General features: G+C 50.7%; 1 protein-coding gene across 1 annotated transcript; it reads right to left on the bottom strand.

Annotated features, from left to right (window-relative positions):
* Window positions 1-724: 724 nt before the first annotated feature.
* LOC100285035 (mpv17 / PMP22 family protein) lies at window positions 725-5,115 on the bottom strand. Its single transcript, NM_001157930.2, has 7 exons — window positions 4,475-5,115; window positions 4,246-4,386; window positions 3,988-4,101; window positions 3,400-3,573; window positions 2,682-2,797; window positions 1,316-1,379; window positions 725-1,217 (listed from the first exon to the last, which is right to left on the bottom strand). Exons 1-7 carry the CDS (start codon window positions 4,910-4,912, stop codon window positions 1,203-1,205), a joined length of 1,062 nt encoding a protein of 353 aa, NP_001151402.1. The 5' UTR covers window positions 4,913-5,115; the 3' UTR covers window positions 725-1,202.
* Between the last annotated feature and the right edge of the window lie 8,934 nt (window positions 5,116-14,049).

Raw genomic sequence — 14,049 nt, 5'->3', positions numbered from 1 at the left:
ATTCAAACAATAGTCTAATGCAGCGACTAGAGCTACAAATTTGAACGAGTCGGTATTTGTTCATGGCTTCTGACTCGTGCACAAGCCCCTAGCACTTGCTTCTGACACTGCAAGCCACCAGAGAAGTGCACAGTGCGGTGTGCAGAATAGGGATGGACATCAAGCCAGAGCTCGCTAAGATAACGAGTTGGCTCAACTCGACTCGTTAAGAAACTAAACTAGAGAATCAGCTCCGCTCAATTATGAACTCGAGCTAGCTCGTTAGATCGTGAGTCACAAAAAAATGCATGTATATATACGACAATATAACCTATTGTTAGTTAATTTCATACTAATTTAACATTAGAAAAGAGTAATAATACTCATAATTTTATATATCACATCAATCAAATATTAAATTAACATAATTCATAACTTATTAGTTCATCTAATATAAATGTAGTCTTTGTTTTGCTAATAAATGTTAACTCAAACTAACAAGCCCACTCGAGCTTATGTCGAGCTAGCTCGTTAACGAAGTGCAACCCTAATGCAGAACCAATAAAATACTGAATACACTCTAAGGGCTAATATGAAAACTCAACTCTCCTTTTAAATTAAAGAGGGTAGATTTATTTATTTCTCTGAATTCTCTCCAATTCTGAAGAGAATTCGAGCTTTCAAACTGGCCCTAAAAGTCCCTTAATACTCTACAATCTTAGAGGAGATTTAAATTTCTAAACTAGCTCTAATTCCAGCAGCTACTGTAGTTGTATTCACTCCGTCGCAATAGAGCAATTCCAAAAATCAATAGCATTATAAAATTATTTATATATCATATAAAAATAGAGCAGCATGACACTAGAAACGAAAAAAAAAACAGCAAAAGGTATTAGTCCCGAGTGGTCTATGGCCTAGAAATGTCTATTATGAGATAAATTTTGAATGTTAGAAGTGAGCTATGGGCTATGGCCTCGAAATGACTCTAACACAAGATAAATTTTGAATGCTAGAAATATACTTATTTTAGAACGGACGAATGAAGTTCGCTACTTTCTTCGTAATATTCTATGGCACATACTACACAATTGATGTTTCATGAATATATACATATCTACCAAAAAAAGGGTTACACCTGCAGAGTTGCTGCGGCTAATTGTACAATTTACATAACCCCTGAAGCGATGGAAGGGCGAATCAGCTCTCCAAGGTCTCTAGGGCTGCTATCTGGAGTTGTCCTGAAAAGGAAGGAGGGCAGGAAGCTATCAGTGTCGACACGATAATACAAGGATGGCAATGTTGAAATGATTCAGGTTTAATGCTTGATATATTTTACCTTTGAAGCATCTGGTGTGGAGGTGCTATCAGAATTCCTTGCCTCTGACTTTTCGTTTGAGTACCTGGCAAGAAGCCAACAGATTACACGTTAAAGTTCGTTCGAACGACAAGTTTAGCCACGATAGTTAGCTAGGTTTGAACATTATGAATAGCGCTCCGCTTAGCAAATGGTTGTATAAATTACTTACCTCTGATGGAATGTGGCAACAACTTCTACGCAATAAAAGGTTTAAAATCTCTAGCTCAAATGGAGTGGAAAATCGGTGGTTCCCACTTTTGGTCTTGTCTAATGAAAGGTAAAAGCGAGACTTTCTACGCTTCGGAACCTTTCTTGTAAAGGATGGATCACAAGTAAGATTCTGGAAGGATAATTGGCTGGATGGGGCCCGTTGAAAGACCAATATTTCTCCATGTATAACATTGTGAGACCCAAATCCATAACTATAGCAGAAACTTTGTGTTCCTTTCCCCCTAACTTTTCTTGGCGAAGACAACTTTATGGATCCAACTTGGCGAACTGGATTGCTTTGTTATCACTTATCACGCCTAGAGGGGTTGTAGTTGTCCTAGGCACAGGATGCATTCTACTGGAACCTCACCCCAAATGGGAAGTTCTCGGTTAAATCGCTTTATGTCGCCTTAAAGATTAGTAATTCCCCTAATGTGAATAGAGATCTGTGGAAGTTGAAGGCCCCCCCTAAAAATTAAAATCTTCTTATGGTATCTACAAAAGGGTGTAATCCTTACAAAAGATAATTTGGCTAAACGCAGCTAGCAAGGAAGCTTAACTTGTGCGTCCTGTCACAAGGAAGAGACCATCAATCATCTATTTTTTACAAATGGACACTGGCTTCAATCTACCACGTGATGTTGACCATATGTTTGGGGGTTAGCTTCAGGGCCTTAATAAAGTTCTTAAACCTGTGTTTCTACTTGGAGCGGCGGTCTTGTGCTAGACTCTTTGGATTTGTAGAAACGATTTAGTGTTTAAGAAAAAAAATTCTTGTTCTCCTTTGCAAGTTATTCTTTCGGCGACGCATTGGCTTTCGAGGTGGGCTATTCTCCATAGGAAGGAGGTTCAGCCTCTAGTTGCTTCGGGGTCACGAATCTTGGCCCGGGTGGCCATGGCTTTTTTTCTCTCGGGCGCACAAGTGGCGTTCTAGGCTCCGGATTGAGGACCGCTAGCCTATGACTTTGGGATGCTTTTCTTTTTGTAGTTGACTATGTGCATTAGGCAAAGATCGGAAGTATGTACCAAGGCTTTGTATCCTCTTGATGTAATGTACTTGGTATCTATAATATAAGCTTCCTTTATAAAAACGATAGTTAGCTAGGTGATATCAGAAAAAGATGATGATACTCACGTCGACAATATTGTGACCCAGACAAGCTCCACACAGTCGACCCATAGAAGTCTTTGCTCAACAGGGACCACACCATATGTAATTAAGTGTGCAAAAGGCCACAACTTCCATCCAGCCTGCAACGATCCAGACAACATTTCAACTTAGTCGAAACAGGTCAAAAGACAGATACCATAGCTAGAATTGGTGTTACAAAGATTTGCAACAGCAGCATCAAGAGACAGGTACGTTATTGTTATGCCCTGCTGTGTATTCAGTTGAAAACCTCCATAGTAGTGAAGTGAGGGAGGGTTGTACAAGCACAGGCATAGAACGATGAATGGTTACTAAATGGAGTGTTACAGCATTCGAAAAGCAATAAGGATGCTTCAGTACACATGGTTCTGCTATTGTTTGCTTTGATCTATTTAAGTTCAGTTATAGCTATGAGTTATTCTGCTACATGTTATGTCTGTAAAAGTCATCATTCTTTGCCTAGAGCCATCAGCAAATTCATTATACACGTACCACTATCAATGGAGCAGACTTTTAAAGGTCCAACAAATTAATCCCAAGGGTATGGATTAATTCATGTAACTAAGACTCATATGTATAACAGTATGCCCACGCGTTATTCATAATGACAGTGAAAATAAGAAGCACAACTCTTATGTTTAATGCTTGCCCAATTCTCATCCTGCGAGCTGATTAGACTTATTCAGTGAAGATGAATCCTTACGGTAAGCATGGGCCAGAATGTAGACTTGAGTTCACTGTAGATAGTGGTAGGTGATTCCAACCGAAGGAAACCTAAGACCACGAAGTAGATACTGTTCCAGATTGCAGACCAAACGGTCTGATCGAATGCAACCTTTGCAGGGACAACCCACCAATCCTTGAATGGGAATAGTGCCTGTCAACATAACAAAATTAAGTAATCCATCAGGTCTGGTTTGAAAGTTCATGTTAACTCTCTAAATTTGTTAAAAAAAACTAAATTGATTCATATAGATGTGCCGATTAGTTGACCTCTACATGATGAGACTCCCCCGCCCACCCACCCACCCCTTTAAGTCGTATGCATCAACTTAAAAGCTCTATCCGATGCCTGCTATGTGCAGGTTAGTATACCCCCAAAACTAAAAGTCAAGCTGATGGGAAAAACTGGAGAAGTCACTTATACTTCAACACGTTAAAACATGTTTCATTTATTTTGTCAATTCATTAACTTAAGAATTTTCTTAACTTTTGGTGTGGCTGAAATAGACAATTTTTACTAGAATGTACAAGCAAAAAATATCTGAGCAGGTCATGTAACAATAGTTACCTCACAGATATGGTAGTAGTAATGTGAAAGTGACCCATGAAGAGTGAACCCAACAAGACCAGACCGGAACATCCGAGCACGGTCGAAATCAAAGATTGGCTTGCCTTCGTAGCACTGCAAAAGCAGCAGCAGCAGCAGCAAAAACAACGGCAGTCAGTAATCAGTAATCACACTAAATGCTGCAACATGACCGGACATATGACTTGCGAGTAGTGGTAAAGAAGTAGCGTGGATTTGGAAATTGAAGTGTGAAAGCACCTGTGCAATCCAGTCACCAAGGGAGTAGACGACACCACTGATCATCATCTTGGCTAGAACCGGGTTAGCTTTGAGGGCCTCCTCGTACGCGGACCAGTTGTGCTCCGGCATATAGCGCAGGATCTCGAAGATCGTCCACCCCTGCATACCAAAAAATCAAATCAATACGACACCCGGTACATGGCTCCTAATACAGTCGGGAATGAAACCGAGTAGCGAGTAGACTCACGTGCCAGTAGTCCTGGTCGACGGTGAGCAGCTTGGTGAGCGCGTAGGTGCTGGCCGCGAGAACGATGGCCGTATTGATGCCCCGGTCCAGCATCTTGTTGCCGTCGCCGCCACCGCCGGAGGCCCCGGAGCCCGCTCCGCCGCCGGTGAAGCCCCCGCCGACGTCGCCCTGGAAGGCGAGCCCTCCGATGTCGAGCTGGCTTCCCGCCAGCGGCTCGTCCCGCTGCTCCTCCAGCCTCCCCGGAACCGCCGCCTCACCCTCGGCCCCCGGACCAGGCAGCACGTCCGCCTCTCCCCCCGCCGCGGCGACCTGCGTGGCGCGCCGGAGCCGGCTGGTCGGCCTCGGGAGCCGGAGGAAAGACGGTGCGGCGGAGGGGAGCATACGCCTGGAGGCAGCGGGGGATGGGGAGGCCACGGTCGCCACGGCAGCGGCCGCCATCGCGCGCGCGCGCTCCTCGGCTCGCTAGTCGCTACCCCGAGTCCCCGTCTCCCCGACCACATGTCCACATGCGCGCGCGCAGGGTTTTTTATCCACCACGCCGCGACGGCCGACGGCTGTGGATCTGGAGCGGGTGGGGGCACTGGGGCCTACTGTTGCTGGCCCTGTGGACACCGCGCTCGCTCGCTCGCCTACCGCTGGCGCTGACTGTATAATTTTTTTTTTTTTGCGGATAATTTCTCAGCTTATTTATATACGTAGTAGTTACTTTTTAATGATTTGTGATTAATATATAATCTATTTTTTCTCTTATAAATGTTTTTAGTTCTTATGCATAAGCTGATGGTAAATTTATAATGTGTTTTTCCTTTTTTTTTCTTCTTTTGTATTTATGTGAGCATTGAGTCCATCTATAACATGTTAGTATTACATATGTTGTGAGACTGAAGGGAGATTCCACCGACGGGTTGCCGTCTTCGCCTCTCGCGGAGGCGAATCGAGGTGAGGAGGGTGATTATCGTACTCGTACGTACGTGGATACGGTGGGAGGATGGAATTTTGGGAAGAGCTGTGAGACTGTCTTCAACGGTGTCCGCAGCCCTCTCCCTCCCCTAATACTGTACACGATATAGGGGCTACAGTGCGTCCCCTTCTCCTTCACCGGTGTCCTCCTCCTCCTCCTCTCCCTCCCCGATTCTCTCTCTCACGCTAAATGGAGGGCCACGCTACGCCGCAGCCGCTTCGTTCGCCCACACGCCCGCGGGTTCGAAATACTCCGAGGACGGTCTTGGAGGCGAACCAAGTGCGACGGTCGGCCCGCCGGAGAAGGTACCCGTCGCGTCGCCCTCTCCCGCGATTCAGTTTTCTTGCTCCGTGCGGCGACCACCGGTGGGGACCTCGACGCAGATCCGCCTTCCAGCTTCACTGACCCCCACCACCTCCTCGTCGTCGCGCGCAGAGGACTACACGGAGGAGCTCGCCATCGCGCACGTGCGGCGGCTGCTCGACATCGTCGCCTGCACCACCGTGTTCGCGGCGAAGAAGCCCCAGCCGAAGCCCGATGTGGCGGATGCCGCGGCCGAGTCCGCCAAAGCCGGGTCGCCCTCGCCCGGTAAGACGGCGCCCGGCGGCGGCGAGGACCCCATGTTGGCCCTGGATCCCTACCGGTTCTGCCGCTCTGTAACTGAAGTCTCTCTTTTGGATCTTAATATAATCCAGGCACAGAATCTCTCCCCTCCGTATCTTCCCCTTCAGAAAAAAAAACTATGCTAAACTACAAAATCGATTTCTTTGTTAAAGGTCATTCATTGAAAATAGATTGGCATGGCATCTGCACCCGTAATATTTGAACACTATCAGTTTAGGATGAATTTACAAAAAGAATCCAGAAAAAGTTTTTTGTAATCGATTACACCTTCCTAGAAAAACTTCTGTTTATTTTTGTACCATTGCTTGTTCATTTGATTGCATAAATCCTCTGATATGTCATACTGACTTTGTTTCCCATTTTTATATTGTAACAAAAATTGTGAAGGTTCAAAAGGTTGACTGGTCGAAGTGAAGTTGCTATTTGTTCAAGAGATTACAAATTCTATTCACCCTGGCATAAGATCAGGTGTTCCCCACAGGCAGCATTTGACATCCCTGATACAAGTGTAAGTTGCCTACTGTCCTACTGAGTTTAATGCAGTCAAAATAGGTAATATAGTTACTTATAATATAATATTACCAACCCGCTATGATTTGTTTAGGCTTTGACAGAGGATGAGAACTCTTCATTGGTTTGTTCTTCAGGATTTCGCTCACCAAACGAGGTAAATATATGTTTTCGCATTCCATCGCGGTAGCTGCATGCATTTGCAAATGATTTTGCCTGCTGCCCTCCTGGTTCTCCAGTTCTAGTTAGCTTATTCTTGTGGTGGCATCATCAATAAAATTCTTATATAAGTGACAGTAGTCGGTGCCTTGTTTTTGTTGATGAGTGCTCGCGTTTGTTTTTGTAGACCACTTAGAATCTGGGTAGGTATGCAGGTGCGAGTTTGTAACGGGAAACCGGTGACGATTGTGGCATCCCAAGAAGGATTCAACCCTGCAGGAAAGCGAGCACTCATCAGCAAAAACAAGGTCAGGTTTTTTTTCACATGCTGAATTTATGTTATCAAATAGGTTTACATAATTTATGTCTGTATGGTTCAGTTTTTGCATAGATAGCTGTCTACTCTTAACACACTTCATCTTGCCCTGTTGTATTGTTTAGATGAGACCAATGGGATGACCATTTTTCCTTGTATCAGCTTAAGGATGCTGCTTCATAAGTCATGTGCTCAACCACCTGGAGTTCAACGGTTGCAGACTAGTGATCCTGAAGACAATGAGGCTACTCAAACTTTTGTCCGGAAGATATTAACAGACAGCCTGCAGAAGCTTGAAAATGAGGCTCCGATAGTTCACAGAGTCATCTACTTAAGCTGACATGGTAAACAATGGACGACACTATAGTTTTATTTCTTCCCACTTACCTGTGGAGCTTGTTTCATTTACCGTTTTCATGTTTGAACTACTTTATTTATGTTCTGACTGTTATATTTCAGGTATGTCAATCGTGCCCTATATCTTTTGCACCTTACATGTGGCCCTTCTCATCGTAACACCGCTGCATCTTATATCAATGTTGCGATGATGGAAGAAGGGTTGGGCAATGTCCATGTTGCACTCCGTTACCTGCACGAAGCTCTAAAATGTAACCAACGGTTGCTTGGCGCTGATCACATATAGGTAGGCAACCCAACCACATCCACTGTCTGTGGCATGATTGTATTATGCCTCATGAATATACATACAGCTGCAGACTCTACTGCCTGCTCAGTGCTCACATCAGTTTTGATCTGTACACTTCTAACAGTTAGAGTACATGTCTGTTATTTAAACTAAGGCTAACATCGAAAGGCCATCTTATGTCTCAATATTTTAATGACAGACTGCGGCAAGTTATCATGCTATTGCTATTGCTTTGTCTTTAATGGAAGCGTACTCATTACGAACACGGTGGTGCAGGCGACTAAGTTACGACCGTGCACTGTTCATAGCGCAAATAAAAATAAAACAAATATTGGATGGTAGTTGAGTTAGTTGATGATGAAAGTATAAAATATTGATGTGGTGGGGTATAGAGGTTTGATATAGGGGGAACCGCTGTAGAGCGTGGAGATATAGGGGGAGAGAGAACGCTGACGTGGCACGTGAGTAGGATATAGGGGGAGAAATTTAGGGGGAACCGCTGAACACAGTCTGAGCCACTAGTCTCCACCGGATGTTGGCCAGCAGGGAAGATTCCAGTGGGCGAGGTAGCCGCGTGGTGTTGATATGTTTACTGCGATTTTAATTCGGATGCTACTATAGCTTCTATAATATTTTGTCTTTATAAATTGTAGCGACAACCGCCTGTGTTTATATTTAGACCTTATGGGTTAAGATTTTATTTAGGCCTTATTTGGTTTTGAAGGAATTGATGGTGATTAACTCCCTCTATATTCAAAATTAAATATGGATGGATTTAATCTATTTCAATCCCCTCAATTAAAGATGACAATCCGGACCCGATCCTCGGTTACCCGCGGGAAATTACTCTGTTGTGGGACATGGATGAGGGTAATCTAGTCTCTACGGTGATTGAAATAGGGGAAAAATTGTCCCGTCGGGTTCTGTCGGGTACCGTAATTAGGGGTACCCCCAACACTCCTATACACGGCTGGTAACCACCATCAGCACAAGCTGCAGAGACTGATGGACACGATTCAGGTCAAGGCTTCATCTACCCAAGGGAAGCGATCTCGCCTCGTCCGAGCCCAGCCTCGGGCAGGAACTGAAGTCCCGGACGAAGTTACGTCTCGTCCGAGGGCCTCCTCAGGCAGTGGCCACACCCTCGGCACGCCCGAGGCCCAGCTCGGGCAGGCTTCGTCGAGAAGCAACCTTGGCCAAATCGCCTCTCCAACCGACCGTGTCGCAGGCGCATTCAATGCGAGGATCGCCTGACACCTTATCCTGACACGCGTGCCTCAGTCGTCAAGGTCGAAGTGACCGCAATCACTTCGCCCTTTCACTGACCGACCTGACAGGAAAACAGCGTCGCTCGCTCCGCTCCGATTGCTGTGCCACCCACCAGGGTGAGGCTGACAACAGCCAAGTTCAGCCTCAGACGCAACAGGAAGCTCCGCCTCGCCCGACCTTAGGCCTCGGCCTCGGAAGGAGGTCTCCGCCTCGCCCGACCCCATGGCTCGGCCTCAACCTCGGCCTCGGAAGGTGGTCTCCGCCTCGCCCGACCCCAAGGCTCGGCCTCAACCTCGGCCTCGAGAGGAATCGCGTCCTCGCCCGACCCCGGCCTCGGCCTCAGGAGGAGTCTCCGCCTCGCCCGACCTAGGGCTCGGACCGACCGCGCCACGGGGGATACATCATTACCCTACCCCTAGCTAGCTCAGGCTACGGGGGAACAAGACCGGCGTCCCATCTGGCTCGCCCCGGTAACAAGGAATGATGGTTCCCCGCGTGCGTCCATGACGACGGCGGTTCTCAGCCCCCTATGGAAGCAGGGAAACGTCAGCAAGATCCCAGCAGCACCGACACCTGTGCTTCTACAGGGCTCAAGCACTTCTCCGACGGCCACGATACCATGTACACAGGGCTCTAGCACCTCTCCGACAGCCACGTTGGCATGTACACAGGGCCCAGGCACCTCTCTGCCGAACACGTTAGCGCCTAGCTACATCCCCCATTGTACACCTGGACCCTCTCCTTGCATTTATAAAAGGAAGGTCCAGGGCCTTCATGCGAGAGGGTCGCGCGGGAGAACGGGCTGACGAACAGGCTCACTCTCTCTCTCGCGAACGCTTGTAACCCCTACTGCAAGCACACACCCCTGGCGCGGGGTAACACGAGCCGCGTTTTCCCCCTTGTGTTCCATCTCACGCCAACCCATCTGGGCTGGGACGCGCAGCGACAAATTTACTCATCGGTCCAGGGACCCCCTGGGGTCAAAACGTCGACAGTTGGCGCGCCAGGTAGGGCCTGCTGCGTGTTGACGAACAACTTCTCGTTGAGTTCTATATGGGTAGTCTCCAGTAACCTCTTCAGCCCAGGATGCTGCTCCGTTTCGGGAGTCTCGAGTTCATGTCCCTCGACGGCAGCTACGACATGGTACTCCTCCCCCCGCAGCGCGACAGTGACAACGACGGTCGTCAGCTCGCTTGGCGGCGGCGAACTCGACGACGTCTTCCCCCCGTGGCGGAAGAGCAGCATTCGGGTTTGTCCCACTGTCTTCCTCGCCGCAGGAGGAGGAGGCGGGGCAACCGTGGCCAGGCAGGAGGCGGCACCTCGTCGGCTGTCGAGCGAGTCGACGACACCGACGCCCCAGCGGGGGACATGTCGGGCGTTGTCCTCGCACCTGCGACAATGACGGATGTCGTTTCCCCGCAACATGCCAACCCCAAGCGGACAGATGACGCCAGCACACTCGCGAAGGGCTTGCTGGGTGTTAGCCTTGTACCTGAGATAACGGTGCAGTCCGTCCCCGACGTGACTTCGCCACCGTCCATCGATCAAGAGGTACCGTCCGTTTTCCACCCTATGCCTTTTAGATTCAGCTTCGATCCACCAAGCGACCCCGCTTCGGTGAGCGCTTTCGTAAAGGCATATCCTAACCTTTCGGGGTACCATATGTGGTCAACCTGGGACCGACTGACGGCCGTCTCGACCTACGGACCCCCGGGTTCCGAGGAAGAAGACGAGCCCGACTCTGGTTGGGATTTCTCCGGGCTTCGCGCTCCTAGTGCCATGCGAGACTTCATGACCGCATGTGACTACTTCCTCTCTGATTGCTCCGATGATGGCCACAGCCTTGACGACGAGGGTTGTGGCCCAAGTCGCGAATGTTTCCACGTCGATCTAGGGGGTCACGACGAAGGCAACCACCTCTGTATGCCGGAGGATGATGATCCCCATGGGCCTGCGCCTCGCGTTGACATCCTGCGGGAGCTAGCTGTGGTCCCAGTCCCTGCGGGGGGTCAGGACACACAGCTCGAGCAAATCCGCGAGATGCAGGCCAAGCTCGACGAGGAAGCAGGGCAACTTGTGCAGCTCTGGCAAAACATCGAGCAAGAGTGGGCAGGCCGAGCACTCGCCGGAGAAGTGCGTCATCAGGCCCGAGACGTCCAGCGCTGTATCGTCGATGATGCCATGGCAAGGCTGCCCCCCCGCCTCCAGCGGGGTCGGCCAGAATCTGGCTGCAGTGGAAATACTACTCCGAGCAATGTCGGAGCCATCCACCACTGAGGGGCGGCGTATCCAGGGAGAACTCAAGAATCTCCTGGAGGATGCCGCGGTCCGATGGGCCGAAAGCTCTACCTCCCGAAGGCAAGGGTGCCCCCCGGAGCATCGCGCAACGACTTCCCGACTCATGCGGGATGCCGCGGTCCGATGGGCCGAAAGCTTTGCCTCCCGAAGGCAAGGGTTCCCCTGGAGCATCGCGCAACGACTTCCCGACTCATGCGGGAGGCCTTGGTCCACACCGGGCGCACGTGGGACGCGACGCCTGCAGCCCCGGGTCGCCTTGGCAACGAGCACCACCGCCGCGACCGTGGAGCCCGCCTTGACGAGAAGGTGCGCCGAGGCTACCACCCCAGGCGTGGGGGACGCTACGACAGCGAGGAGGATAGGAGCCCCTTGCCCGAACCACCAGGTCCGCAAGCCTTCAGCCGGTCCATATGACGGGCGCCGTTCCCGACCCGGTTCCGAGCCCCGACTACCATCACCAAGTACTCGACGGAAACAAGGCCGGAGTTGTGGCTTGCGGACTACCGGCTGGCCTGCCAGCTGGGAGGGACGGACGATGACAACCTCATCATCCGCAACCTCCCCCTGTTCCTCTCCGACGCCGCCCGGGCCTGGCTAGAGCATCTGCCTCCCGCGCAGATCTCCAACTGGGACGACCTGGTCAAGGCTTTCACTGGAAACTTCCAGGGCACGTACGTGCACCTTGGGAACTCTTGGGATCTCCGAAGCTGCCGCCAGCAGCCAGGGGAATCCCTGCGAGAATACATCCGACGGTTTTCGAAGCAGCGCACCGAGCTGCCCAACATCACCGACTCAGATGTCATTGGGGCGTTCCTCTCCGGCACCACCTGCCGAGACCTGGTGAGCAAACTGGGCCGCAAGACTCCCACCAAGGCGAGCGAGTTGATGGACATCGCCACCAAGTTCGCCTCTGGGCAGGAGGCGGTCGAAGCTATCTTCCAGAAGGACAAGCAGCCTCAGGGGCGCCAACAGGAAGACGTCCCCGAGGCGTCCGCCCAGCGGGGCACGAAGAAGAAGGCGAAAAAGAGGTCGCAAGCGAAGCGCGACGCCGCCGACGCAGATCTTGTCGCTGTTGTCGAACATAGGAACCCTCGGAAGCCTCCCGGAGGGGCCAACCTGTTCGACAAGATGCTCAAGGAGTCGTGCCCCTATCACCAGGGTCGCGTCAAGCACACCCTTGAGGAATGTGTCATGCTTCGGCGCTACTTCCATAAGGCCAGGCCCCGGCGGGAGATGGCAAAGGCCAAGACAGCGACAAGAAGGAGGGTGACAAGGCAGAGGAGTTCCCCGAGGTCCACGACTGTTTCATGATCTACGGTGGGCAAGTGGCGAACGCCTCGGCTCGGCACCGCAAGCAGGAGCGCCGGGAGGTCTGCTCGGTAAAGGTGGTGACACCAGTCTACCTAGACTGGTCCGACAAGCCCATCACCTTCGACCAAGGCGATCACCCCGACTGCGTGTCGAGCCTAGGAAAGTACCCGCTCGTTGTCGATCCCGTCATCGGCAACGCCAGGCTCACCAAGATCCTCATGGACGGAGGCAGCAGCCTCAATATCATCTACACCGACACCCTCGGGCTCTTGGAGATCGATCTGTCCACGATCCGGGCCGGTGCGGCGCCCTTCCACGGGATCATCCCCGGGAAGCGCGTCCTGCCCCTTAGACAACTCGATCTGCCCGTCTGCTTCGGAACTCCCTCCAACTTCCGCAGGGAAATCCTCACGTTCGAGGTGGTCGGGTTCCGAGGAACCTACCACGCGGTGCTGGGGAGACCGTGCTACGACAAGTTCATGGCTGTCCCCAACTACACCTACCTCAAGCTCAAGATGTCGGGCCCCAACGGGGTCATCACCGTCGGATTCACGTACCGACACGCGTACGAATGCGACGTGGAGTGCGTGGAGTACGCTGAGGCCCTCGCCGAGTCCGAGGCCCTCATCGCCGACCTGGAGTTCCTCTCCAAGGAGGTGCCTGATGCGAAGCGCCACGCCGGCAACTTCGAACCAACTGAGGCGGTTAAGACCGTCGCCCTCGACCCCAGCAACGACGCCTGCAAGCAAGTCCGGATCGGCTCCGAACTCGACCCCAAATAGGAAGCAGTGCTCGTCGACTTTCTCCGCGCAAACGCCGAAGTTTTTGTGTGGAGTCCCTCGGACATGCCCGACATACCAAGGGATGTTGTCGAGCACTCACTGGATATCCGAGCCGGTGCCCGACCCGTGAAGCAGCCTCTGTGCCGTTTCGATGAAAAAAAGCGCAGAGCCATAGGCGAGGAGATCCACAAGCTGATGGCTGCAGGGTTCATCAAAGAGGTATTACATCCCGAATGGCTAGCTAACCTTGTGCTTGTAAAAAAGAAAGGTGGGAAATGGAGGGTGTGCGTGGACTACACTGGTCTAAACAAGGCATGTCCGAAGGTTCCCTACCCTCTGCCTCGCATCGATCAAATTGTGGATTCCACTGCTGGGTGCGAAACCCTGTCATTCCTTGACGCCTATTCAGGTTATCACCAAATCAAGATGAAAGAGTCCGACCAGCTCGCGACTTCTTTCATCACACCTTTTGGCATGTACTGTTATACTACTATGCCATTTGGCTTGAGGAATGCAGGTGCGACATACCAAAGGTGCATGAACCACGTGTTCGGAGAGCACATCGGTCGAAAGGTCGAGGCTTACGTCGATGACATCGTTGTCAAGATGAGGAAAGCCTCCGACCTCCTCTCTGACCTTGAAACGACATTCAAGTGTCTAAGAGTGAAGGGCGTGAAGCTCAATCCCGAGAAGTCTGTC

Source organism: Zea mays, chromosome 1 (genome assembly GCF_902167145.1).
Source record: "Zea mays cultivar B73 chromosome 1, Zm-B73-REFERENCE-NAM-5.0, whole genome shotgun sequence".
In the NCBI taxonomy this organism is placed as follows: Eukaryota; Viridiplantae; Streptophyta; class Magnoliopsida; order Poales; family Poaceae; genus Zea; species Zea mays.
Note: the sequence above shows the minus strand (reverse complement) of the source record. Positions and strands in the feature narration are given on the sequence as shown.

Coding starts and splice junctions, on each gene's coding strand:
- LOC100285035 (NM_001157930.2), bottom strand. CDS start 4,912: ATGGCGGCCGCTGCCGTGGCGACCGTGGCCTCCCCATCCCCCGCTGCC. Junction 3,574..3,987: donor ACTACTACCATATCTGTGAG/GTAACTATTGTT, acceptor TTATGTTGACAG/GCACTATTCCCATTCAAGGA. Junction 2,798..3,399: donor CATTCTGGCCCATGCTTACC/GTAAGGATTCAT, acceptor GGATCGTTGCAG/GCTGGATGGAAGTTGTGGCC.